General features: G+C 36.9%; 2 protein-coding genes across 2 annotated transcripts in view; both read right to left on the minus strand.

Annotated features, from left to right (window-relative positions):
• Positions 1 to 5,307, minus strand: part of LOC107286264 (embryonic pepsinogen-like) — a 16,391-nt gene extending 11,084 nt beyond the window's left edge. Inside the window, exons 1-4 of the mRNA XM_015814609.1 lie at positions 5,252 to 5,307; positions 4,461 to 4,632; positions 3,849 to 3,966; positions 1,642 to 1,760 (exon numbers count right to left, since the gene is read on the minus strand). Of these exons, the coding sequence (XP_015670095.1) occupies positions 1,642 to 1,760; positions 3,849 to 3,966; positions 4,461 to 4,632; positions 5,252 to 5,307 (465 nt within the window). The remainder of the gene's footprint in view (positions 1 to 1,641; positions 1,761 to 3,848; positions 3,967 to 4,460; positions 4,633 to 5,251) is intronic.
• Positions 5,308 to 13,613: 8,306 nt separating this feature from the next.
• On the minus strand, positions 13,614 to 26,950 carry PROK1 (prokineticin 1). The gene is made up of 3 exons (XM_029283895.1): positions 26,879 to 26,950; positions 14,608 to 14,733; positions 13,614 to 13,733 (listed from the first exon to the last, which is right to left on the minus strand). The coding sequence occupies exons 1-3, from the start codon at positions 26,948 to 26,950 to the stop codon at positions 13,614 to 13,616; spliced, it is 318 nt and encodes a 105-aa protein (XP_029139728.1).
• Between the last annotated feature and the right edge of the window lie 767 nt (positions 26,951 to 27,717).

The raw sequence follows: 27,717 nt of genomic DNA on the forward strand, positions 1-27,717 counted from the left end.
TCTCCTTACTTTCCGCCGCGCCCTCAAGACATGGCTTTTCCAGCAAGCGGGCCTGACCTAGGGAGGATTTTAGGTAGGGATGATTTTAAGAAAATTTTAATTGACACACAGCTTCGAATATTTGGCTTTTAATTTGGTTTTATGGGGGTTTTTCTGTTCTTTGATGTATTTTGTTTGTCTGTTTTAATATGCTGTGCACTGCCCTGAGTCCTACGGGAGAAGGGCGGTATATAAATTAAATTATTAAATTAAATTAAATTAAATACACATACACATAGCATAGCATGCCTGGCTGAGGAATTCTGGGAGTTGAAGTCCACAAGTCATAAAAGGGCCAAGTTTGAAGACCCCTGCTCTAGATAATATACAACTTTTTAAAATAGTAACAAAGAGAACCAATAAGAAGCATAAACCATGCACATCCAGAGCAAACAATTCCTTGGACAAATGTAATGCTATAGGGTTAAACATCCATCCCATGCCTAAGGAACAGTCTGGGTTTCAGAGATTTCTTGAACATCATCGGGGTGAGGATCATATAAATCTCTGGGGAAATGCTGGCCCAGAGGGCAGATGTGAAGAAAGAAAAGGTGCCTTTCCTAGACACTACGAAATATCTACCACCAGATGACCCTGTTTAATCAAGAAGATCCCATTAAATTCAATGAGCTCATTTCCATTTTTTCAAGGATTCCACCAATATTCATTGGATATGGATAAAGTTTTCCTTAATATCTCAACCCATATACACATAACATATAACATTACAAACTGTACCAAGTTTTAAATGCAATACCCACAGTGAGGATCAAAGCATCTGTTTAGGGTTTTGGTTTTTTTTTTAAAATTGCTTTCTTTATACACCCAAGATTTTATTTAATCAAGAATGAATTTTCTCAAACTGCAACATGTAGCGAGGAGAGAGAGAGAGAGAGAGAGAGAGAGAGAGAGAGAGAGAGAGAGAGAGAGAGAGAGAGAGAGAGAGAGAGAGAGAGAGAGAGAGAGAGAGAGAGAGAGAGAGAGAGAGAGAGAGAGAGCAGAAAAAGTCTGTGCACAGAGTGAGTGGAGTAACTGGAGAGAAAAGTTGGAGAAAGCTCCCGGTCAGTTGAGAAAGAAGGGGGGAAAAAAGATCCAAGAGTAGCTTTCCTGGAAGAAGGGAAATGAAGACTCTGCGGGATGAGAACTCTACCCAAGACCCAAGTCAGGGAGGATGGAATAGTCAATCACTGGTAAAGCTCTGGTCTTTTTGGAAGACCTACTGCTTCCCAAGTGGAGAGGCAGTAGAGCTTCAATTGAGCAGATCCAGGAGAAAGTCAAGCAGTGCTTAACTTAGTACAGGAAATTTCCATTCCATTCCCCCCCCTCTCTTTTGTCAAGCCCAGCCTCATTGCGAATAGTAAAAAAGCATAAAAGCTTCCACTGTTTTACTGCATCGATTGCCACCCTTACTACCAGTTCAAAAAGAATCTTCTTATACTGTTGATACTACTGTATTAAAACCTCAGGAGAAAGGAAGGAGAGTTAGGAATATATTTTTTTAACTCCCAGAATTGCTATGAACCATAACATTGTTAGAAATAGACTTTGTTAGCTGTTTATTATCTGCTCATCTTTTAGGTACCTATAGAATGCTGGTTTTACCTTCACTGTGTCATATCCTAGTATGCCTTCCATGTTTCCTGTGCCATAGGCAATGGACATAGACTGTTGTGTGCTCTTGAAAGTAGAAGAAAGGCTTGGGTTAAATTGTTGATGTTTACCTAAATGTAAAAAACAAAACACCAGTCATTAATTAATATTAAAACAGCTTTTAATCAATGGTGGGTATCAAGCTCAGTATAATATAAATTTCTTCCTGAAGAAAAACATTGCAACATTTTACAGTGCAGAGCATTTGAAATACATTATTATTCGCCTATTAAAAGGAAATGGTTTCTATTTATTATTAGCCCATTAAAAGGAAAAGCTACATAACTGGTTAATAAAACTAGTGGATAGAGTTAATAATAATAATAATAATAATAATAATAATAATAATAATAATAATAATAATAATAATAATAATAATAATAAAGTTGGAAGGGATCCTGGAGGTCATCTAGTCCAACCCCCTGCTCAGGCAGGAAACCCTATACCAGTGGTTCTCAACCTTTTTAATGCCGTGACCCCAACCGGTCGTAAGTCGAGGACTAAACCGGTCGTAAGTCGAGGACTAAACTGGTCGTAAGTCGAGGACTTAAACCGGTCGTAAATCGAGGACTACCCAACCAGTCGTAAGTCGAGGACTTTCCCTGCCCGGGAGCGCTGTGCATGTGTGGTTCCGCCCCCTGCGCCGGCCGAGCCGTAGCTGGCAAGCGGCAGAGACGGAGCAGGCCAACCACCAGCTGGCCCAGCCCAAGGGAGATAAGGCACCCGCCGGAAAAGGGGGGAAAAAAGACGGACAAAAAAAATGGCGGACAAAAAAAATGGCGGACAGCCTTGCTTGGCGACCCCCATGAAATGGTCGATCGACCCCAAATGGGGTCCCAACCCACAGGTTGAGAACCACTGCCCTATACCATTTCAGACAAATGGCTGTCCAGGAATGTCACTTAATATTAAAAAGAATGTTATTTCTGTAAAATGCGATCTGTTACTCTTTGTGTCAGTCTTCAAATAAGGAAATTGATTTTAACTACTATCTTGAAACCTTTTGCTGAAAATTACCCTGTGCTTTTATAAATTAAAATTTGCCTACGCAGTCATATATCAAATCCCATAATATTCAGTGGAACATATTCCTTAGAAGATTGCTACCCAAAGGCTATGCATGCTTATTGTTAGAAGCCAAATTCCATTGTGCTCAGTGGGCCTTATTCCTAAAATCCCACTGCCAAACTTTCCTGATTCTAATTTAAAGTTCATGGGATGCTGTCCTCTACCATTCTAAATCTTTTTGAATCTTGGATGTATATGTTGTTATGGAACATTTATAGGGTTGGGAATGCCCAGCCGATCAGTATCTGCCCTTTATGGATAGCCTTGAACAGAGAAAGGCAAAGTAACCAGCACTAAGATGACCAGAAATCAACTGCTTTGGAGAGTCCTTGGTGCTCTTTTAGCTTGGTTGTTGTTGTGTTTTTTTTTTGCAAATGTTTTATTCAGTGTTAGCACTGAAGATGTTGCCTCGCCAGGTAAAAAAATGTCTGCAAGAAACCAACCAAGTTTAGAGAGCACCAAGAACTCCACCGTTGAACCCTAAGCTATATATATTCCATTGGTATCAACTGCTTTATCCTGCCCACTTCTTGCCTAACCCTGTATCCTTCCACCAATCTTTTAAAAAATAAAATGAAATAAAATAAGCATATTTCTACTCCTGGGATCATCACAATAGCATGATAATGATCCTTATTTTGTTCTTTGAAGTTATTGTTTGGTCCGCTTTTCAAGCCAGCACAGTGGTAAAAAGCAGTGAGAGGAGAGGAGTGAGGCAGACAAGATGTCCTCCCCACAGAAACACAGGCCCTCCTGTGTCAAATGCTTTTCCCTCTGGGCTGCAAAATGGGTTTCCTCATTTTTAAGAAAGCCAGTGCTAGTTGTGTATTCTGCTACAATGGCTTGCCTTCAGGACAGCTTGGTGAGATTTCAGGGAGCAAAGCATCTCATGCCATTATCTGATCCGCATCCCTGTTTAGAGAATTTCTTCATTAGAGTAATGGCTTCAAGCATTTTTTTTTCATCTTGCAGGATTTTCTGATGCAATGAAACTGCATCTTTGATAGCTATCACTGCTATCCAGTAAATATAATGAAATTTAGTACATCTATGAACCCACTTGATCCACTCTGATGAAGACAGTTACTTACTACATGCTTGACTTTTGCAGAAAACAGATGGTACCCAGAGATTTGATGATCCAGTGTCAAACACAACAGTGAATTCCTGTGGTGGTGTTCCAATGTAGATTGTTCCATAGTACTGGGACTGTTAATTTGTAAATAATAAATATATGTTGGAAGACTGTGAGTACAGTAGATCTTTTTTTCAATATTTTAATATTGATGCATGAGATAAACATGAAACAAAGCAAGAGAAAAAACATCTACAGAAGGGAATAACACAAAAAGGTAGGAATTACGCAAATAGAAACCAAATGAATAAACAGAATATGTACTGTAATTCCTATCTCTGTGTGTCACCCTTTTAGCTACCTAAATAAGAGTAATTGAGCTAGCATTATTTCACCTGCACTTTGACATCTATAATGGTAAAATAATTTTCAGTTTTCAAAATTGTTCAAATATCAGTTTTTATCACAGGCAATTAATAACATATATTAAGAAAAAAGTTTTTCCATGTCAAAACATACTCTCTGGACACATGGCTGCAAGCTAGAGAGCACCAAGGACTCTACAGTTCAACCCTGAGCTTCATATATTCTCTTCTATTGGCAAATCAAAAGAAAACCAGCAACTTACATCTAAATAGTTCAAGAGTGGTTCATCAGCTAGCTGATCAGGACTGAAAACAACTGGAAAATGTTTGGTGTACTTAGTAGCAATGTCATAATGATGTTCCTGTAGAAGTTTTTCCAGCAAATTATTCCTTCTAAGAATGTCTCTAAGTTTCTCTCCTTTCCGGATGGAAACCCTGGCATAGAAGAACAAAATGAATAGATTCTATGTTGTCATTCCTCTCCTATACATGTGTTTCTTTTAATGGAAAAAAAATTAGTCTGTTTCACATTGTCATCCACCCTATCTCTAAATTAATAAAAACAGTTATGGATTTAAATCAAACATCATGGGCTTTCAACTTGACCCCAGCAGCAAAAATATCAATACAGCCTACACTCATGAACATAATAAACCATACACCCAAAAGATTTGCAAAAATGTAAGAGAGGATACGACTGCCTAAAGAAAATGCTGCAAGTTAATTTATTCTACCTTTAAACTTTAAAAGCATTAGTTGAAAGTTTTAACCAGTTTCTTGATATTTAGTATCTGATTTAGGTAATATTTAAGATGACTTTTACATCTTAGTAAAACCAAAAATGTATAATAATGCCTTTAATATTGACTCAAATCTGCTTTCTCTTTGCATTGTATTGTATTAAAATAACAATGTAATTTTAAATCTGAATATACTATCCATAGTTTATCTCCCCTGTATTGCTAGAATAGAATATTCATGAATAAATCAATTAAACAAGCAAACAATTGCGGCTGTCAGTGATGAAAATATTAGTAATAAAATGAGGACTGACTGAACAAAACATTCAGAAAAAGCCACAAGAGCGAAGAGAATTGCTAGGTGCTTCATGCTGCTCCTTCCACCAAAGATGCACCAGTTGTGTTGTGCCTGCACTACATCATGTTGCTGTTTTATACCTATTGGAGTAGTACCCACCTTCAACTGAATAACAGGTTATCATAATTCAACAATGAAACTCTAATCTCCGGTAACCAATTCACTTTGCTCTCTGTAAATATATCAAAATCTTATCAAGGTAGATATCCTTTGCTGTAGTGTCTACATTGCCAATTATTCTGTTTCAGAATAGCTTGTGACTTGATTGTATGGGTAGGATTTAGCAGCTGCATACTTATCACAATATAACAAACTATTCATTTCAAATAACACTACTGGCATCCTCAACAAATTGTAGATCTGTACTGATAGAATTGTTCAAGACTGGGCTATGATTCTGTGCCTTAGATGCTATATCCTTGTCATTGTCCTTTTGGAATCATTTTTGTTCTCTTTATTCCAATATTACTTTTCTTGACTAAGCATGATGCACATAAAACAGTGGTAGGATTCAGCCAGTTCGCACCACTTCGGCAGAACCGGTAGCTAATTTTTTGTTGCCCAGGCCCAGAATGGACTTCTGGAAGCGGTATCCACACAGAGAACCAGTTGTTCACATATTTGAATCCCACCACTGACATAAAACTATATTAAAAGCACAGATATAAAGAAACAATTTGATGGGTTCACAACAGTTCTGAATCAAACCCAGCAGAAAATAAAAATTGGACTTGATTTGTAATCTGATGAATTGGAATATGATTTGTTGCTGCCAGACACGATGAAGAAAAACTGATCTGTTATAGCTATGGCAGAAAAGATGAAAAAAGACACAAGAAATTCAGAGATAATGGAACTGATGTGTGATGGACTGGATTCTCTTGGCAAGATGACTGCTGTGTTTGAACAATGGGTGCTGCAGAGATATTTACATCAAAGACTAATAGTACTGGTGAATGAGATGCAATTGTTGGGAAAATCCTTAACTAATGACATTATTACTCAGAGTAATCAAAGGAATGATTTTACTATTAAGTGTCAAATGAAGATATTTGGGGTGATTTGTGGTAGATAAGAAACTGTGGTAGACTTTCTTAGAGTTAATTACGATTACAGATTGTTAACACAGAGTTCTGAAGTTTAATTTTGTTGTTGATTAACCTGTTAACTATTTTTTCTACATATATATGGTATAATAGATGTATCACAAGTGAATTGGTTACTAATAGATGTAGAAGTTTATAAATCTTAGATCTCTTTGTAAGGGGAGAAAGCTACTATTGCTGTAATATATTTGTCAGTGCTCAACTAGGGAGGATAACATGAGTTTCTGTTTTTTTGTCTTTTAATCCACATTTTTAATGATTTAGTTTAGTTTTGTCTCATTTTTGTAATTTTTTTCTTGTTTTTTTTCCTTTGGAGTTTGTATTTTAATTTTCTGTGAAAAAATAAAAAAAATAAATTAAAAAAGGAACATTAATCAAAAAATTGTAAATGCCAGCCCAAAATATCCAGTTGTTCTCATTCTTGGATTGTCAAACATATCATGAAGGATTTGTACACAGGGTATAAAGAGAAAAAATATGTATTTCTGGCACATGCTTTCTTTCCAACGAACTATAGGAAATGTTCATACCTTGACAGCATTTTGTACATAGTTGATTTACTGTGTAATCTCCAACAGGACTTTACTATTATGTAAATGCAGATTTACTCTGCTTAGAACAGACATATTGAAATTAATGGAGCTTACATTAATTTCAACTGATCTTGTGGTTAGATGTCATTCTATTGCTATATTATTGTTTACACAATAAAAAACCTTATATAAGCATGCCTATCTTAAGTAAATATGCCCAATATAGCTCTTTCTCACTTTAACTGGATTGAACTCTGTTCAGTGAGCATCATAGTCTTATATTTTCATAAATGGCAAAGACTATGAAGAAAGCAAATTATCGGGGAGGGGGGAGGAAGGGCTGGAGAATGCCCCTCCTTGTGTATTACACATGACCTTGTGTATTTTTCCAGTTCTTATGGTTCCAAAACAAATGTTCACTTTTATCTGAAGTCCTTGGCACATATCTTTTGAGCATAACTGCTAGAAAAGTTAAGATTACATTAAGATATTGGCATTTAATGCTAATTAAATATATTTAATATTATTATTAGTTCAATGTGAGGACATACTCGAACCTCTTAACAAGCCCTGTTAGCCTGTTAACCACACATGATGTTGGTGAAATGTGTCTGAATGTACTGTAAAAAGCTTTACGATAGCATCCTTTTTTTTTGTATCAGTGACAATTAAAATTAGAGTAATAAAATCTTCAGATTTGCATGGTAGTCTCTCTCCAATAGTCTCTTCCAGTTTCTTAATATTCCTGTTGCTTGAAAACCACACATGAACTATATTGCTGTTATTTATTTGTCCCACCAATATAATCTTAATTAGATTTGCTTGTTACAATATTTTTCCTTAACTATTCCATAGCCCAAAGCTCAAAGAACTGGTTTATCCATGATTAGTTTTCATGTGATATATCTCTAATTCCCTGCTTCTTGTTTCTAAAATTGTCAAACATTTCTTTTTAATAATATTTTTTGGACAAATTCAACACACTTTGCTATTGTCTCTGTGTCCTTTACTGATGTGTACTTTTATGCATTATCTAGTTATAACCAGTTGAACAACCTAAGATGATTATTTTACTATTTCAAGTTAAATATTAATGCCAAAAAAGAAGCCAGGGGAATAGAATTCAAAAATTGCATCCATCAACAGCATTCTGGAGCATCTTCACTGATGACTTCGCATTTTTTTTTCTTTTGGGAGTTTTTGAAATCTGGTCATGGTATAGGAAAAATACAGGAAGTCAGAACACGTCCACAATGATTTCTAAGCCTAATAGTAATAATAATAATAATAATAATAATAATAATAATAATAATAATAATAATAATAATAATAATAATAATAATAATAATAATAATAATAATAATAATAATAATAATAATAATAAAGTTGGAAGGGACCTTGGAGGTCATCGAGTCCAACTCCCTGCTTAGGCAGGAAACCCTACACCATTTTGGACAGATGGCTGTCCAGTCTCTTCTTAAAAACTTCCAGTGTTGGAGCATTCACCGCTTCTGGAGGCAGGTTGTTCCATTGGTTAATTGTTCCAACTGTCAGGAAGTTTCTCCTTAGTTCTAGGTTGCTTCTCAGAAGGGTGTTGTATGTGTTTTGGGGAGGCTTGTTGGAGTTTATATTTAAAAAGAAATATTGCCACCAAAACATCTGTTTTTCTGAGAAATGTTGTAAATTATACTTTTGTTATTCTGTCCATACTTTCTCAGACAAGGGATGCCATTGTTACATTAATTAGACAACTTGGGAGAGCGAGAAGAACCAACAAACGTTTTAGCAAAGGACAATATGATGTATGATGTATCTTGGCAGGAGGTCTGGAGGAGGCATCATTTGAAAAATATGTGAATGTATCTTTGTGGCATATGGATTTTGTAGCCTGGCCTGGCATCTGTTCTGCTGGCGTAAGCCAGTTTTTGGAGTGGGAAAAAAAAGGAGAAAAGGACAGCTATGCTAGCACGAGGCCTGATGAGTGACCTAGCTGGTAGCAAGATTTTAGACAGCAGTCCATTGGGCAGAAAGTATATAGGTGTTGGGGATTACAACCCTAGGGGGGAACCCATCTTCTCAGTTGCTGTGGGACATGCTGCCTTCTAAGCAAAAAAATGGAGATAGGCAGAAAGAAAAGGAGTGGGGAAAAGGAAAGGAGAATAAATGTAGCAGGAATGAAAAGAAAAACTGGAGAAGACATTGGAGCGAAGGGCTGAAGAGAACTTGGAGACTGAAGTGAAGCATGTTGGTTCCTGTTCAGGAAACAGGAACCTGATTGGCTGCAAATGGCGACTTCACCCAAGACCCAAGAAAGGATAGTAAGAAGTGGCTGCTGTAAGAGAAGCCCTGGTCTGTGAGGAAGAACTGGGGAGAAGACTTTGAGAAAGGTTCTTCCCCAATGCAAAAATGGAAAGTGTTTCTACTGAGGTGAAAAAAGTCCAGACATACTGAGCACATTTTAGTAATCCAGTTCATTTCTTTCCTTTTCACTCTGTTTCTTGTCTAGACCAGTAAAGGATGACAAAGTTGGAGAGAAAAGAGGAGGATGCAGGAGAGATAGAGGGGAATAATTGCTGGAAGGAGACATGAAAGGAAACCTGACATCAGGATTGTCTTTTAAAGATCTGGTGTAAATAACTATATATACAGCAAAAAGTAAAAAAAAAAGGCTATAGTGTGCTTTTTGTGTTACTTGCCACCTTTGCTAAGCAATAAACTTCCAGTTCAAAAGCAAACTCTGCCACACGGTGATAATCTTATATTTGAATACCTTTGGCTTTGCCCTAGTAAGCCTTGGCAATCATTTAAAAATTCCACCAAAGGCTATTTGACTTGTACATAGCTTGTCATGCCAGAAAAGGTCATTTGTATTTGATATTGATATATTTAAATGAGTCAAATCATATTTTTGTTAATGTTATCATCCTGATTAAAGAAAGAATTAAACAAAGCAAACAAGTTTTCTTCTGTGTTGTAGGTCACCCTCCCTTTTAATGACTTTGGAAGAATATTGTCCAGTCGTCTCAAATCCACAGCAGTTTGCTTGAAAAAGATTACTTTGCAAGGTTAAGACACGTGAGATTGCAAATACTATTTCTATTGCATTTGAAAAGTGCAACATTTTTTGATGTTTTAGGTATCATAGGTTGTAGTACTTTCCTTCAAGAATAAATTTCTAGCCTTTCTACTGTTGCTCTTGGCATGCCCATAAGAATTCTTATAGGTGATTTGCTCGATCAGAGCAAAGATCCATCTAGTCCAGCATTGTGTGTCACATGGTGACCAATCAAACACATTTAGAAAGCTCACAAATACAGACTTCTTCTGCTGTTGTTCCCTATCAGCTGGAGAAGACATCCTGTCTAGGATTCAAGAGTAGTACAAAGCCATTAAAACCAAGGCATGATGTATAAATGAATAAATTTTGTAACAACCATGAATTTATCCTGTCCTTTTTTTAAATGGTGGCCATCACCCCATCTGATGATAGTGAATTCTAAGTGTATTCATGTCCAAAAAGGGGCCCCATGGACTAAAGTACATCTTCTCCTTTCTTGACCAAGAACAAATTTAAGATAGCCTTGCTAAGCTAATAAGAAAATGTAGGATGGAAAAAAAACTGCTCAAATCCCATAATAAAAAATACACTAATGTTATGTTGAACTAATGTCCAGATCCTTCCATTTTAATTCAATCAGTGTGAATTAATGTGTGGCAAAATTGGGAAAAGGAAGAATTTTCATGTTTTGACACTTCGGGAATTGGTCCACATATGTGCCAGTTTGTTGTGTACCACCAAAGCATGGAGATGTTTTTAAGTTGAAAATAGTTTGGGAAGGAACAGCACATCTCATGGTGTTGAGGTCCCAATATGATGGTTGCCCACCAGAGTGTTTGCTCTCTTCTTGTCCCCCCACCCCACTTCAGTTTCAAAGGACCTGATCTTTTTGCCTCCTTGCTGTTAATTGTTCAGTCTTCACTGCATACAGACACTCCCATTTTGAACCAATATATTGGAGGATAAAGCCTAAACCAACAACAAAAGAGCTTCTGCTGTGAAGAACAGAGGTAAGAAGATGCATCAGTGGGAAATGGTGGGTATCGTGCATCTGGTTTCCTGCATGGGGTCTCTTTGTCGTCCACTCTGGAACTGAGTGTTTACTGTATATATGTCCAAAGAAAGAAATTGGGAATGTGGGCTGAGTGACAGAAAGAGAGAAAAAAATACCATCTTGTGAAATAGGTATTTACCTTTTGTTTTGGGGGGGAGGCAGAATGCTGGCATCACATTATTTTATGTTTTGAATGTCAGGCCACCTTGATGAATGTCATCCACCTTGTAATCCACTTGCTCATGTCTCCATATTACCAGCTAGTTGCTGCCATGGCAGTCTAATAAATTCCAAATATGGCCAGATTTAAAAAGGGACAAAACCTGTTATAAAAGCAGTCTGAATGTTCATGTCATGAGATACAGTCTCATTTATTCCTCTTCAAATGCTCTTCAAACCAATCTATTAGCCTTACAGTGCTGAGCAAAAATCACTTCCTTACCTTGAGCTGCAGGGAGACAAATTGAGGCAGGAATGGGGAAATGGATAAATAAAAACAAAATGGTTGGAGTCATCAAAACTAACTGAATAGAAATTAAAAAATAGAAACTTTACAAAGCTGCACCTTATTAAAAAAAAATTTACTGAGCCAGAAACAAATCGGCTCCTCTGCCAAACATTTGCCAATATTTTGGAATCAGAGGTCCAGAACTGCTCTCAAACTGATGGAAGGTTTGTGTGTGTGTGTGTGTGTGTGTGTATGTGTGTGAAAGTATCATTTTCTAAAAGTGGTTAAAAAGTATGCATTTTCTTTCTCTGGCCAAAGTATTCTAACAATAATTATATGACTTGCATTACATGATATGACAGAGACCCAGTACTTATATAATTTATATACACTACAGGTATATACTTCATTTTATAATATAGCACGCATAACAATAATGGAAGTATATCTGCACATTACAAGGGGGAAAATAATCTTATCAAGTGTGGTACATATCCAGGCCCTGTAATTTTTGGCTTCTATCCACATTCAAAACAATACTCTTGAGACAGCATTATGGAAGAGAGTTCTTGTGAGGTGAATATTTTATAGCTCTACACTTAATCCAATTTAGGCAGAAATACAATCTTTCAAACTCTGCCAGAAGAAATTTTGTTCCTGTTTCCAGAAAAAAAAAATGGCAAGGTTAATACTGATTAGGTGTCTTTTGTGACAGGTCTGTCTTCCTCCCTTCTTTCCATTATTAAATTATTTCTACCCCATCCTATTGAGCAGATCTCAGAGAAAAATGTGATCGGTAAAACAACCCAACACAACTCTCCCACCCCCTAAAATAACAATTATACACATTTTATTTCACATAAACATATCATGTATGTATGTATGTATGAAATGTTTTCAGGCAGTGGTCTGTTTGTTTAAAGCATGCTGGCTGGGGAATTGTGGGAGTAGGTCTATACATAATCAAGTTACTGAGGTTGAGAAATACTTGTTAAAAGGACTGACTGTGCTGTAAGGTATCTACTGTAGTAATCACTAAAGATGCTTGCCAAGGTTCAGGAAAGGAATGGAATTCCACATCAGGAAGATTCAGATCCAAAATTCCTAGTTTATTTGTCCAAGGAGCACCAGTCTTGTTTCTTCCCTTGCCTATAACAGCCATTCAGGTTAATTATGGCTAGTCAAAATAGGAATCGTATAAAAACTTTAATCACATTCAAGAGTGGATGGGAAATCAATCTGATCAAGACCACATTAAGGAAAACATCGATATGTTTTTCTTCCTCAGTACCCATGGCAACAGGAAAGAAAGGTTCATTAGGGAAATGGAAGACAAGAGGTATTCCTTCCTTTGTACTACCAACTTGATTGCTTTGCTTTCCTGAAACCTTCTGTGGCAATTTAACTTTTTAATCAAACTGCAGGAAATTGATGATGCTAAGTTTTTTCTGCTTTCATCAGAGACTTCTTAACTTTCCACAAATGTCACCACATTATGAGAGCTAAGCATTTTCTCATTTCTGCCTGGAAACACACATAGTTTCATAGGGAATCTGCCACTGATTGTACTAACGAGGGTCAGAGCTACATGAAAAAAGTTAACAAACCCTTTGAAGGTGGCAAACTTTCCTCAACACAGTGGAAAGTGTACAATCTTTCCATGAGTGACTTTGCACATTGAGATTAAACGGTGAGTAGGAAAGATAAGGAGAACACAAATATCTATTATCTATCTATATCTGTTTGTCTGACTGACTGTCTGTCTGTCTAGCTATCTAGCCAGCTGTCTAGCTATCTAGCTACCTAATCTATATCTATCATCTTTCCAGACACAATAATATTAACTACCTAGTTTTTTAAAAAAAGATATTCTGGAATAAATAAAGGTGTTTCCAGAACTACAAAATATGCCCAGCTCATATTAGTCATTCTGCAAGTTTATATTTTTAATTCCAGTTCTAGAATCTTTTCATTTGTTTTACAGGAACAATATCTGCACATCCAGAAATTACTAATTACTGACAGCCCATTTAAGTCATTTGTATAAACTGACAATTATCTTCAACACATTTTAACATGCTGTAGATATAAAGGTATGAAGGTCACAAAACACTTTTCATTAAAAATCCAAGTTCTTGAAGTCTATTGAGCATCGGTATCGACCATCAGTGAATTTAGAACATATGAGGTTTGGCAAACAAGGACAGGTGTGATGTTGCCGTTTTCCGAAGAAAGGGACCTTTTCAAGAAAATAGAAAATATAAATAATGTTAACAATAAACTTTGCATTCAAGTAAGGTAAACAACTAAATGCACAAAAAAGCTATAAAACACTTTATCCTTAAGAAAAACAAAATGAAACTATTTGGATTTATATGGCCTAATCTTCAGACGTAGCAACTTTAAGATGGAATTCTGGGAATGGTGGCTGGGAGCATTCTGGGAGTTGAAGTCCATCCATCTTAAAGTTGCCAAGTTTTAAAAAACCTTGACCTAAATTCTGCAATGTAATTTGGAATGAACCCAGATCTTCATCTTTCTAAAAATTTCTGAACGAGGAATGAAGCCCTAAACAACTTGGGGAAATGTGGCCCACTTCTCCCTCGGAGCCTTAAGAATGTGTAAAGTCATTTCATGAGACAGAAATAAAAGGCCACACTTTTTCATACAAAGCTAATGTTATGTCAATACCTGCTTTCTTTAAAAACTTCTTTCCTTGCAAGAGTGAATTGTTATGTGAAGCAATTTAACTTCAGTTAAGAAATCTGAGGTTTTACCTCCCTCCCAATGTAGTTGATAGTTAGGCAGCAGATAATGTTACTGTTGCTTTGTTTCTATAATTCAGCTCAACAAAATCAAACAATGATCAGGCTGTAGAAAATGGAATTCTCAACTAATACACAAATGCATTTTACTTTGGGACCCTGCAAATGCAAACTGAAATGTAAATATTTTAATAAACAAATGATAAATAAAGTGAAGCCTGTAGAAAATATCACGTGCTCCAGCAGCTGATGTACATATATATCAACAAATCAATACAAAGATATATGTTGACATGAAAGACGATTAGTACTTCATATTGTGAACTAGTTGAGGCCACTTACAAATACCTTATGGCTAATAGGATGGCATTCATCTCCCTCACGCCCCAATGGAGTGCACATACGAAGCCCACGAAGCCACAAGCTGATAGCACAACATGTCCCACTTCCACATTGCAGATCTCTTTCACAGGCCTGCAAACAAACAAAAAAACCATCACAGAAATGCTAGTGTGAAGAGAAACTTTTATTTACCATTATAATTTCATTGCAGATGTAAAGGTCTGTGGGAATTTTAGAGAAGCAGTCTTCTAATAAAGAACATTTTACAAATAATTAAAAACATCAAGACCTGGGGAAACAGTCATGTTACTGGTAGGTCCCAGGGATAGCTGAATAACCGATTTTATATCTGATGCTAAATATACATTTTGTCAGAGAGCTAACCAAATAGGAGACTAAATTTAACATAAACTTTAGGGTAATTTCCACATGACCACATTGTAGTCTTTGCTGAGTGGCACATTCTAAGAATCATCCAATAACTCTTTCATGCAATTGTTTGTTCAAGATTGGGAACTGATTTAATGGATCACACAAGTACAGAAAACATAAGCTTTTTCAAATGATTACTTTAGGCTAGATTTACTATACCTGGACTGTAAAAATGCCAGTGACCACTTGATAGCAGCAAAAAGCTGGAGCTTTCTAAGAGGTTAAGAAAAAGAACTATACAAGAAAGATCTTAAGGTCCCTGATAACCACGATGGAGTGATTGTTGACCTTGAGCCACATATCCTTGAGTAAGAAGACAAGTGGGCCTTAGGAAGCATTGCAAACAACAAAGCTAGTGGAGGTGACGGTATTGCAGCTGAGCTATTTAAAATCCTAAAAGGTGAAGCTGTTAAAGTGCTGTTAAATGCCAGCAAATTTGAAAAAAGTCAACAGCGACCACAGGATTGAGAAAGGTCAGTTTATGTTCCAATCCCAAAGAAGGGCAATGTTTAAACTACAGTACAATTACGCTCATTTCACACGCTAGCAAGGTTACGATCAAAATCCTACAAGCTAAGCTTCAGCAGTATGTGAACTGAGAATGACCAGAAGTACATGGTGGGTTTCAAGGAGGCAGAGGAACTAGAGATCAAATTGCCAATATTCCCTGGATTATGGAGAAAAACATCTATTTCTGCCTCATTGACTACACTAAAGCCTTTGATTGTGTGGATCATAACAAAGTGTGGCACGTTCTTAAAGATATGGGAATACCAGACCATCTTATCCAGGGGTATCAAACTACCGGCCCGTGGGCCGGATGCATCATAGCAAAACTGCACCCACCCCATTGCCGGCAATGGCAAAAAAGTCGCAAAACGTCGCAACACATCATGTGACATTACGAGTTTGACACCCCTGATCTTATCTGTCTCCTGAGAAACTTATATACAGTTCAAGAAATAACAGTTAGAACTGGACATGAAATAACTTATTGGTTCAAAATAGGGAAAGGAATACAAGGCTGTATAATGTCACCCTCCTTATTTAACTTATATGCAGAGTATATCATGCAAAATGACAGGTTAGCTGAATCACTAGCCAGAATTAAGATTGTCAGAAGAAATATCTAAGACGTCAGATATGCAGACGGTACCACTCTAATGGCAGAAAGTGAAGAGGAACTAAAGAACCTATTGATAAGAGTAGTGCAAAAGTTGGCTTGAAACTCAGCATTAAAAAAAAACTATGGCATCCAGTTCAATTATTTCCTGGAAGAAATGGAAACAGTGACAGGTTTTATTTTCTTGGGCTCTAAGATCACTGCAGACAGTGACTGCAGCCATGAAATTACAAAACTCTTGCTTCCCAGGAGGAAAGTTGTGGCAAACCTAGACAGCATATTGAAAAGCAGAGATATCACCTTGCTGACAAAGTTCCGTACAGTCAAAGCTATGGTTTTCCCAGCACAAGTAAACCTTGACTTACAACAATTCATTTAGTGACTATTCAAAGTTACAACAGCACTGAAAAAAGTGACTTATGACTGTTTTTCACACTTATGACCATTGCAGTATCCCCATGGTCACATGATCAACATTCAAATGCTTGGCTACTGGTTCATACTTATGACCGTTGCAGTGTCCCAGGGTCATGTGATCACCTTTTGTAACTTTCTGACAAACAAAGTCATGGGGGAAGCTTTAACAACTGTGTCACTAACTTAACAACTGTAGTAATTCATTTAACAGCTGTGGCAAGAAAGGTTATATAATGGGGCAAAATGCACTTAACAAATGTCTCACTTAGCAACATAAATGTTGAGCTCAATTATGGTTGTAAGTCAAGAACTACCTGTAGTAAGGTATGGCTGTGAGAGTTGTACCATAAGGAAGGCTGAACACTGAAGAGTTGATGTTTTTAAATTGTTGGTATTGGACTCTTAAGAGTCTCTTGTACTGCAAGGAAATCAAATCAGACAACCCTAAAGGAAATCAATCCTGATTGTTCTTTGGAAGGACAGATACATCTGAAGCTGAACCTCAAATACTTTGGCCACCTAATGAGAAGAGAGGACTCATTGGAAAATACCGTGATGTTGGGAAAGATTGAAGGCAAAAGGAGAAGGGGACGGCAGAGGATGGGATAGCTAGATAGTGTGATCAACATAATGAACATGAATTTGGGCAAACTCCAGGAGACAGTAGAGGACCTGGTTTGCTGTGGTCAATGGGATCCTGAGGAGCTGGACGCAATTTAGCGACTGAACAACAAAATACCTCATAGAAGAGAATATGTGTGTTTTCTATACTGGCATCTAATTTAATTCTCTTATGGAATTAAATGGCTTTAATAATACAGTAAAGCAGTCTTTTTACTACTGGGTGAGAAGGGAAGAACGAGGAAAACAAGCAATCAGATCTTCCAATAGTCAATAGTTCAGCATGAGCATCAACCCAAGCCTATTGCCAGTCCACTATAAACTGAACCAGAATTTCTTAAATTAGCTTAAGAAAAGTTGGGTACAGTTAAGGAGAGAAGCAACTTAGATTTCAGTGTGGAATTGCCCTTAGATTGAGCAAAGAACTATGTGCTAATATGAATTGCCATTCCATAAAAGTATCAAAAGAGTTGCACTGATATCCAAATCTGCAAAATGTCTAGTTAAGGAAAGCTTCTTTAGGAAGCTTTGTAGATTTTGTGATAGGCGAACCTGTCTTCACCATACAGGCTCGTAAGGAGCTTGTTGGACATTAAATCCTGCAGATATTATGAAGATATACATAGAATTAAGCCCACATTAATTTTAAATAATTCATTAAGCCTATGTCAGTTGTGGAGCCCTAGCAAGAACATGAATATTGGACTGCTAATAGAAAGTCTATTGCCATTTGGCCTGAGGCAAGGTTTTTGAGTATCTTCCCTGCAACCACTGCCATATAAATTAGTCTAGAATTTGTTTGCCATTAGACTCTTGATCGATCCAGCACACTGGCAAAGTTGCTTCCTCCATGAAGCACGTTAATCAAAAAACAGATGCGTATAACAGGGCTGCATTTAGAAGAAGAAAGAGATGTCAGGCAAATAAAACATGACTGCTTATAACTAATCTCATCATTTATTACAAGGGGGAGTAAAATTGCAAGCATCACAACAAAATGAAATGACATTTATATGGCATTCTTTTTGAAATATGAGGATGCATTAACAGTGCATCTCAAAAGAACAATAAATATACTGGTTTTCAGGGGAAGAAATAATAAGCAGTAAAATTATTCCACTTCTTCAACTCTCTCTTATTTAAGAAACTTTGTAATTTGCAGTGGACATCTAATTCTCATTATGCCATAATTCTGTTGGTAAGAAATAAATAATAGTTTTGCTTTTCAGAAAAGAATGAGGCAATCTGTAAGACTCTAATTCAGCAGGAATAATATTCTGTTAAACAAATTCCAAATATTTGCAAAGGCTGTAATAAAGAAATAGTTGTTTCCATTGTGACTTAACTTCTAAACATTTAGTAGTAGAGTTAATTTTGCAATTTAAATAAAATAGTCAGAAAATCAAGGCCTGTATTATCTTCAAAAGTGAAACCCCAATCTGCAACATTTGCAACTAGAACAATGAGAATATTGGTGAAGGAGGAAGAAAAATTCACTAGAAGACACTGTCTAGCCTCCATTGTTTGCCTGAATTCCACAACAATCTTGGTTGGGTAGATATTTACCCTGGGGAAATAACTGAGTCCAGCCCCTAAGCCAGAAAAGGGCTCAAAAGATCTTCCAGTGGTGTATAGAACAGCCTTCTCCAATCTGGAATATTCCAGAATGCTGAGCAGTGGCAATTACCAAATTACCAGCCATCATTTTGGCTGACAATTTGGCAGTCACATCTTAATTTTAATTTGTAATCTACCCAGAATCATTTAGGTGAGTTCAGTGTAGTAATTTGATAGATAAATAAATAAAAAGGTTAAAATTTTATAGCACTCTGAAGTACACTTGAGAGTTGTACACAAAACTCAAATAGAGGACCATATTTTGTCAAATAAGACTTCGGAGATTATAGTTTTAGATCAGAACTTTTTAAGCTGTACTGCTTGCAAAATAAATGTGATGAACTGAGTACATTAAAAGAGTATAAATAATACAGGTACTCCTCGACTTATGACCATAACTGAGCCCAAAATTTCTGTTGCTAAGCAAGCAGTTATTAAGTGGGGTTTGCCCCATTTTATGACCTTTCTTGCCACAGTTGTTAAGTGAATCACTTCAGTTGTTAATTAGTCACACGGTTGTTAAGTGAATCTGGCTTCCCCATTGACTTTGCTTGTCAGGAGGTCACAAAAGGTGATCACATGACCCTGGGACACAGCAACCATCATAAATATGAGTCAGTTGCCAAGCATCTGAATTTTCATCACATGACCACAGGGATGCTGCAACAGTCTTAAATGTAAAAAAACGATCATAAGTCACTTTTTTTAGTGCCACTATAACTTTGATCTGTCACTAAATGAACTGTTGTAAGTCGAGGACTACCTGTATAACATGTGATAAAATCAGTGAATTATTTATTTATTATCTTGTATGGCTACCCATCTTAAAATTAGAACTTCAGGTGGCTCACAACCATAATATCAAAACAACATTATACAAAAAAATAAAATAAAAAAAGTAAAATAAAGCAAAAGGCAATAGCAACAGAAACAGCAAGAAAACCTGGCACCACAACCAATCTCTCTTGATGGCAACCCACAACAAGCTCCAACTTCACCTTAAGGCAGGGGTAGGCAACCTTGGCTCTTTTATGACTCGTGGACTTCAACTCCCAGCTGGCTCAGGAATTCTGGGAGTTGAAGTCCACGAGTCATAAAAGAGCCAAGGTTGCCTACCCCTGCCTTAAGCCAATGCTTTTCGGGAGAAGCCAGTTCTTTACAGCTTTCCGAAAGGTTAAAAGTGTAGGGGGCCTACAGGGTTTCAAGGGGAAGGGTCTTTCATAAGGAAGGGGCTGCCACAGAAAATGTTTTCCAAACACCAGTGCTTTTGTTTGATTTCCCTGAGAGTGTAGAGGGGATTTGGGGAAGAAGATAAACATCTGGACTGGTTGACCAATAGAAATGCAACTCCATTGGAGGAGATATTTCAGCAATGCCTGGCCCCCAGCTCTATCCTGTTTACAGAAAGAAACAGAGCAACCTGGATCCTCTACAGAATATAGATTCTCCCACCCTATTATCCTTCCTGTTGGTAATCATTCAAAGACCTGTGAAGAACAGGGCAGAAGTTTGTTTTTCTGTCTAATATCTAAAATAGAAAATTAATGGGAACTTGAGACTGAGAATGAACCAAGCTAGTTCTGGCTCCAAATCCTTGCAAACAAAATAATTTGGGGCGGGGGGTACACTAAGCAGCATGGAATCCATAAATTTCTTGTATCGGAGAGCTTGCAGGCACAATAAGAAACAACCACGGTGATCCTGAGAGACTAGAGAGAAAATATAAAGAGTATTATCAATCTTTTCTGTCCATGCATTGTGAAAGCTCTTTCAGACTAGGAGTGTAAATCTATCAACCGAACTAAACGACACCCTACCTCTTTTCCTTTCACCAAGTACATATGCAGGTAGCTGTCACCAAGTACATATGCAGGTAGCCCTCAACTTACAGCCATTCGTTCAGCACTGAAAAATATGACTTATGACTGGTTTTCACGCTTACGACCACTATAGCATCCCCATGGTCACATGATTAAAATTTGGGTGCTTGGCCCCTGGCATGTATTTATGACTGTTGCATTGTCCCATGGTCATGTGATCACCGTTTGTAACCTTCCCAGCCGGCTTCCGACAAGCAAAGTTAATTGGAAGAAGTCAGATTCTCTTAGCGAACACATGATTCGTTCACTTAACAATTGCAGTGATTTGCTTAACAACTGTGGCAAAAGAAGGTTGTAAAATGAGGTGCAACTCACTTAACAATTGCCTTGCTTAGCAATGGAAATTTTGGGATCAATTGTGATCATAAATCAAGGACTACCAGTAACTGAGTCTCAGATTCCCCGTGCTTTATCGCAGGGGTCTTCAAACTTGGCAACTTTAAGACTTGTGGACTTCAACTCCCAGAATTCCTCAGCCAGTTTGAAGACCCCTGCTTTATTGCCGTGGTTTGAAAAGCTAAAGGAGCTCACCAGCTCGTCCTTGGCAAAATAGTCTTTTGCTAGAGAGAAAGAATGTTTCTCCCCCCCCCCCCCGTGCTGTTAAGTACAGCAAATTTCCTCTAGCAACTTCAGCCAATCTTTCTTATAAGATATAAGATAAGATAACCTTTATTGTCATATTGTCAAATATGCCACTATTGCAACATGTAGCTATGCTGTAGGCCCCAAACTCAGGACTCCGAAAAAGTGGTGATGCCCAATGGCTTACATTTTACAGTCTGGAGTTGCTACTTGCTTACCATGAAAACTGTTTATGGTTAATCGAAACGGAGCAAGCTCACATATGTCTCCTACAGCCCAGGAGTTACCCTGGATATGGAAAACAGGCTTAAGATAAAATCTTCATAAGTCAGGTGCTAATTCCTGTGTTAACATTTTTTATTATTATTAAACTTTAACCTCTGCTTTTCAGGCATATCTGGTACACTCCTCATTCAATTCCTGGTTGTAAAGTGTGATGGCTATTGAATTGGTTCTTCTTGGCACCTATGGAAGCGAAGCATGTATTTAAGTGTGTGGTTGTGAGAGAGAGTGTGTGTGTGTATGAGCAAAAAGTTTGATGAAATGCCGTAAATTCTTTCCTAGCCATTTTTACCATAATTGTATTTTTTTTTTCTGTTCATGCTGATGGTTGTAGCGCCAAAGTGAGCTGCTCTTTTAAAAATATCTACTTCCACTGTCATCTAAAATATTATCTGAGTCACTTACACGCCACAGCTGTGACAATTTAAATAGATAAATGTCAGGACAAATACGTAATAATGCAATTTCCTGCATCTGTTAAAATTCAAATAGCTTAAATTAAGTAAAGATGAGGAAATAAATATCAGTTTTATTCAAAGAAACACTACACAAACACAAATCAAATTCTGCCAGGCTCTGAATTGTCATGCTGAGGTCATCAGAACTATTTAAGGAAAGGGAAGTAACTCATCAAGAATATGAGCATCCAGTTATTACAATACTTTTGAGAGAGTCAACCCTTTATTTGGCTTGATTATAACTCAGATCCCTTTAGGTACGCTGAGAGGATTGTTCAGACACTTTTGTTTTTTTGTTTTTATTTTCCTATTTTGATTTACTCTGAATTCTGCTTCTATTTCAAATCTGTATGAAATATCTGCATAATACATTAGAAACAACAACACAAGAAGAATAGGCTAATTTTAAACAATTTCAGCTCCTGAGATTTTGCCATGAAATAGATTGTTCTGTTTCATTTTCAACATATTGTATATCTCTCATATACAGAGTTCAGTGGTAGGAAGAAGGCAATGCTAGGAACAATCAGTGCTTTTTTTTTGTAAAAAAAAAAAAAAAAAGTTCCGGAACTCACACACGTCATACAACCCGCCTTGCCTACCCTACAAGGTTCCATTCAAAAAAGGTGCCGGAACTCCGTTCTGGGCGTTCTATGACAAAAAAAAGCCCTGGGAACAATTAAGGTAATGTGCATAACCCTCAAATTCCCAGGCCTCTGGTAAACGACCTGAGATTGAGGACTGACATATACGGCACATCTTTATATACTGTATATAATTATTTCCAAAGTAACACACAGATAGAACTGGCCGATAAGGACACAGTTGACATTGTAGTCCTATTCAATGGATCCAATCAATTGCTTATTTGAAAAGTATCTTTAGTTATGAAATTAAAGGCAGGGTTCTTTAATAAAGTTATCAGTAATATTAATAGGAATAAATAGGAAAATAAATTGCAATTTTAAACACATTTTCAGAGAGGTTTCCCCAAGTAGTGTCCTCCCAGAACAACTAGTTTGCATTCTGTGATTGTATGAAGGCATTGGGGTTGGTGGCAGGGGAGGTGATAAGAAGTCAAAATGATTGCTCTGATCACATGACCCATCGTCCCTGAAGATGCCTTTACTGTTGTAAGCCCAATAAATTTGATGGACATTGGATTTGAGTAGATTTTATTAGGAGAAAAGCTGATGATGCCCAATTGTATATCTCTACCCCTAGCAAATTAAGTGATACGATGAACGTCTTAACTAATGAGACAGCCTGGAGCCTGTGAGGATCTGGATGAGAAACAGCAGGTTTCAGCCAAACCCTGGAATGGCTTTGGTTTGGGGGGCCAACTGATTAGACAACTACGCAATTTTTGGTGCTGGATGGGGTTGCACTACCCTAGACAGACCCAACATACAATTTGAGTTCCTTCTCGAGGAGTAGGTGGCAGTTTTGCTAGAAGGCCGTTTCCACAGTTCCTGGATCAGCAGGTCCTGCTAACAGTCACGTATGCACTAGTCACCTCCAGATTGGTCTACTACAATGTGTTCTACATGAAATTGCCCTTGAAGAACAACTGGAAGCTTCAGCTGGTACAAAATGCAGCAGCAGATGCAATTATGTGCACTCCTAGGACAATGCATATTAGACCTCTGCTTCATGGGCTGCATTAGTTGCCAGTCTGCTTCTACATCCAATTCAAGGTGCTGTTTTTAATATTTAAAGCCCTTCATGGCTTGGGACCAAGCTATTTGAGGGACTGCCCTTCTCCACTTACATCAGCCTACCCCATCAGATCTTGCAGAGAAGGCATGCTGTAGGTACCTTTGGCTAAGAATTTATATTTGGTGAGTCCCAGGAGATGTGCCTTCTATGCTGTAGGTGGAATATTCTTTCTCCCAGAATTAGATTGGCCTGATTGATCTCTTTTGATATTTCATAAGGCACTTAAGACCTACTTATGTGACCAGATCTGTGGATCCCATAGAACTGAAGACCTACTGTATCTAGATGGCTCCATTGTTGAAGGGGCTATTTTTATTTCCTTCGACTATGAAATTTCCAGTTTTTTAGTATATTTATTCTTATGATTCTTTATATTTATATTTGCTATTTTTACATTCTTGCTTTTTATCTATTATTATACACTTCCTAGAGTTGCTTGAATGAGGTGGGTTATAAATTTGACAAATAAATAAATTGCAACTAAATAGAATGTGTGTATTTTTGTTACAATAATAAGATTTCTATAGGGGGGAGGAGAACGGTTAATTTTTTCTTCTTATTTAAATTCTTGTATTTGTATAAAGGAAGAATCCCATCTAGTTAAAATAAAATACAGCACATTTTCTCTGTACAAGTAGTCCTTGATTTACAACCACAATTGAGCCCCAGATGTTGTGAATTTTGCCCCATTTTACAACCTTTCTTGTCACAGTTAAGTGAATCACTGCAGCTGCTAAGTTAGTAACACAGTTGTTAAGTGAATCTGGCTTCCCCATTGACTTTGCTTGTCAGGAGGTCACAAAAGTTGATCACATGATCCTGGGACACTGAAACCATCATAAATAAGAGTCCGTTGCCAAGTATCCAAATTTTGATCAAGTGACTATGGGGATGATGCAGCTGTTGTAAGTGTAAAAAAACAGTCATAAGTCACTTTTTTCAGTAAATGAACTGTTGTAAATGTATTACCTGTATTACCAATTTCAGTGTAAAAGGGGACAGATTTCCAGCATTTATAATAGGAGCAACAAAGATGATTAGAGGACTGGAGGCTAAAGCATATAAGGAACGGCTGCTGGAATTGGGTATGTCTAGTTTAATGAAGAGAAGGACAAGGGGGGACATGATAGCAGTGTTCCAATATCTCAGGGGCTGCCACAAAGAAGAGGGAGTCAAGCTATTTTCCAAGGCGCCTGAAGGCAGGACAAGAAGCAACGGGTGGAAACTAAGCAAGGACAGAAGCAACCTAGAACTAAGGAGAAACTTCCTGACAGTTAGAACAATTAACCAGTGGAACAACCTGCCTCCAGAAGCGGTGAATACTCCAACACTGGAGGTTTTTAAGAAGAGATTGGACAGCCATTTGTCCGAAATGGTATAGGATTTCCTGCCTGAGCAGGGGGTTGGACTAGATGACCTCCAAGGTCCCTTCCAACTTTATTATTATTATTATTATTATTATTATTATTATTATTATTATTATTATTATTATTATTATTATTATTATTATTATTATTATTATTATTATCATCATCATCATCATCATCATCATCATCATCATTATCATTATTATTAGTTGGAAGAGGAATTTTTCAACCCATACAAAAACTGAATATCAAAGGGGTGTCTGTCTGCCTGTCTGTGTGTCTATATGTCCACATGTGTGTCTGTGTGGGTTTAACCTTCAATTTCCAACGATGAGGGGTGAGTTCCTTCATGTGGATTTTTAGAATCAAGAGGTTCTAAACTACATCCACTAATTCTGACTGAGCCATTGTAAACTTCCTTGACAAGAAATAGGGAAAACTGTAACCTCTCATAAATGTGTATTCAATCTAATGTGCCAGATTAGGTGGTGTGCATAAGGTTACAAAATGCTCTTATCCATATTGGAAAGAAGCCTCAGTGAGGTTGACTGACAGTGTGTTGCTGTCCTTTAACAGAATCTGCAATCTGTCATCCAAGAAAGTTAATCTACTTTGTTTCATGGCTGGACCAAAAATTGATTCTTCTTGGTTTTTGGCCAAACAGGATTTTTTGAACAAGTGTGTCTTTAACAAGTATCTCTATAAGTAATCTTCACTTCCAGGAGAATACTGCTCTCAACCTTAGTCAATGAGAGATTTGAATTTACTTGATACAGATAATACTATATCAGTTAGCTGATATATGCAAATACCGTAATAGCCACACAAGCAATCTTTTACTTGAATAGGATGATCTAGAATTTAAGGAATTATCTAAAGCTTTTGTCATTAGAAAATCTACAAAATTGTTTTTTCTTTTTACAAATTATAGAACCAGTTGCTGAAATCTTTAAAAACTTCTCTTGTCAATGACTGATGTGGGAATAAACATGGGTAATATATAAAATATAGTATCTGTATCAATTTGGAGCTTGTGAATAGACAGCTTTGTGTAAACAATTTTCAGATGGGATTAAGAAACCTAAATCCACAATTTAGGATTTTATATAGCTAATGTTCAAAATATGTTGTTTTGAAAAATACATTAAAACCATTAAAGAAATTCAAACCTGCCTTGCTATATTCATGAATGCTATAATGAACATTAAGCACATAATTATATATATTAAATCATCAATATTCACTCAGAGAAAAATTTGAAAATAAAAATACCATTTTTAAACTTTTAAATCTTTATTTAAATCTTTATATAAACATACAGTCCAATTCTATGCATCTTTTCTCAGGAGTAAGTCCCATTTTTAGGTTGGTGTGTATACTATATTACCATTTCAGACTCTGTTCCAAGCCTATGGATATTTTAAAAAGCCTTTGGGATCAGTGAAACAGTTTTTCCTCCCTCCACTTGTGAAAATGCAATAGTTACAATTAGTTAATAATCAGTTCTCCTTATTTTTATTTTACTATGCTATGTTTTGCATATTTTCAACGATAACTTAAAATCTCAGTGTTAGAGATTTTAGTGTTAGAGTTAAAACATGTATTAGCCATACCATTTAAATTAAGAATATTAGAAAACATTCTGTCCCACATCGCCAAAATTCACACTCCATCTTCAAAACAAGTGGACCCTAAATTTACAGCCAGTGGGGTCACACAACTTCTTCAACAATTACAATAGTCCATAAGCAAAAATGAAGAGAGAGAGAGAAAACTTACCCCAGTGATCACTGCACATTTGTACAAGGTTAGCAAAAGAAAGAAGCACAAGATTTGCATACATATTTTCATGGTGCTTGAGGGGAAAAAAAGCTTATTTTTCCTTCTTCTTACACTCTCTTACATGTCACAGCCTCTCAACAAGGTTGCAAGTTTGTGTCTTCCTTCCTGCCTGCCTCTGTGAGAACTGATCACATCCTCCTATCTTGGTTCTCTATTTAACATCTTCTCAGCCCCTTTCAATTTGTTTGCTGATGTGATAGTATGATGATCCAAGAACACAAAGATGAGATGTGAGCCTATAACACTGTTATAACACTACAATCATTTTCAAAGTCTTAGATTCAGACAGGCACAATTGTTAAGAGTTTTCATTTTTAATTTATAACTCAGAAGCTTACAAATCAACTCTTGAGTTGGAGTCACGTTTTTTTTTTAAAAAATAATCAGAATTGATAATGGATAATTGGTGACGTAAGTTTGGGGGAGTTGGAGATTTTTTTTAAAAAAAATATTTAATAAAAATTCTGATTCTCTTCCCATCCTACCCTGATCAGATTTCTCTTACAGACTGATAGTAGATGAGGTAGCACAAGCAGTGAATTTCACTGTCATGTTTAGAGGGGCAAACCATGTATCTGGCATTGACTGAGGCACTTCGTTCTAACTCAGGCATTGTTGTGTTTTATTTTTATATCTAGTGGTGGACAGTGCAGAATTGAAAAAGCACATTCTGGGGTGATGGAATTACAGCCTGAAGAACACCAGGCTGGGTAAGATGGGTGTTTTTAGTTGGACAGATCTTAACTCTTCTGGCATTATGTAAGGATCGAAGAATA

Source organism: Protobothrops mucrosquamatus, unplaced genomic scaffold (assembly GCF_001527695.2).
Source record: "Protobothrops mucrosquamatus isolate PMUCROS unplaced genomic scaffold, P.Mucros_1.0 scaffold267, whole genome shotgun sequence".
Lineage (NCBI taxonomy): Eukaryota > Metazoa > Chordata > Lepidosauria > Squamata > Viperidae > Protobothrops > Protobothrops mucrosquamatus.

Coding starts and splice junctions, on each gene's coding strand:
- PROK1 (XM_029283895.1), bottom strand. CDS start 26,950: ATGAAAATATGTATGCAAATCTTGTGCTTCTTTCTTTTGCTAACCTTG. Junction 14,734..26,878: donor AATGTGCAGTGATCACTGGG/GTAAGTTTTCTC, acceptor GTTTGTTTGCAG/GCCTGTGAAAGAGATCTGCA. Junction 13,734..14,607: donor GCCATCCTATTAGCCATAAG/GTATTTGTAAGT, acceptor TTTCTTGAAAAG/GTCCCTTTCTTCGGAAAACG.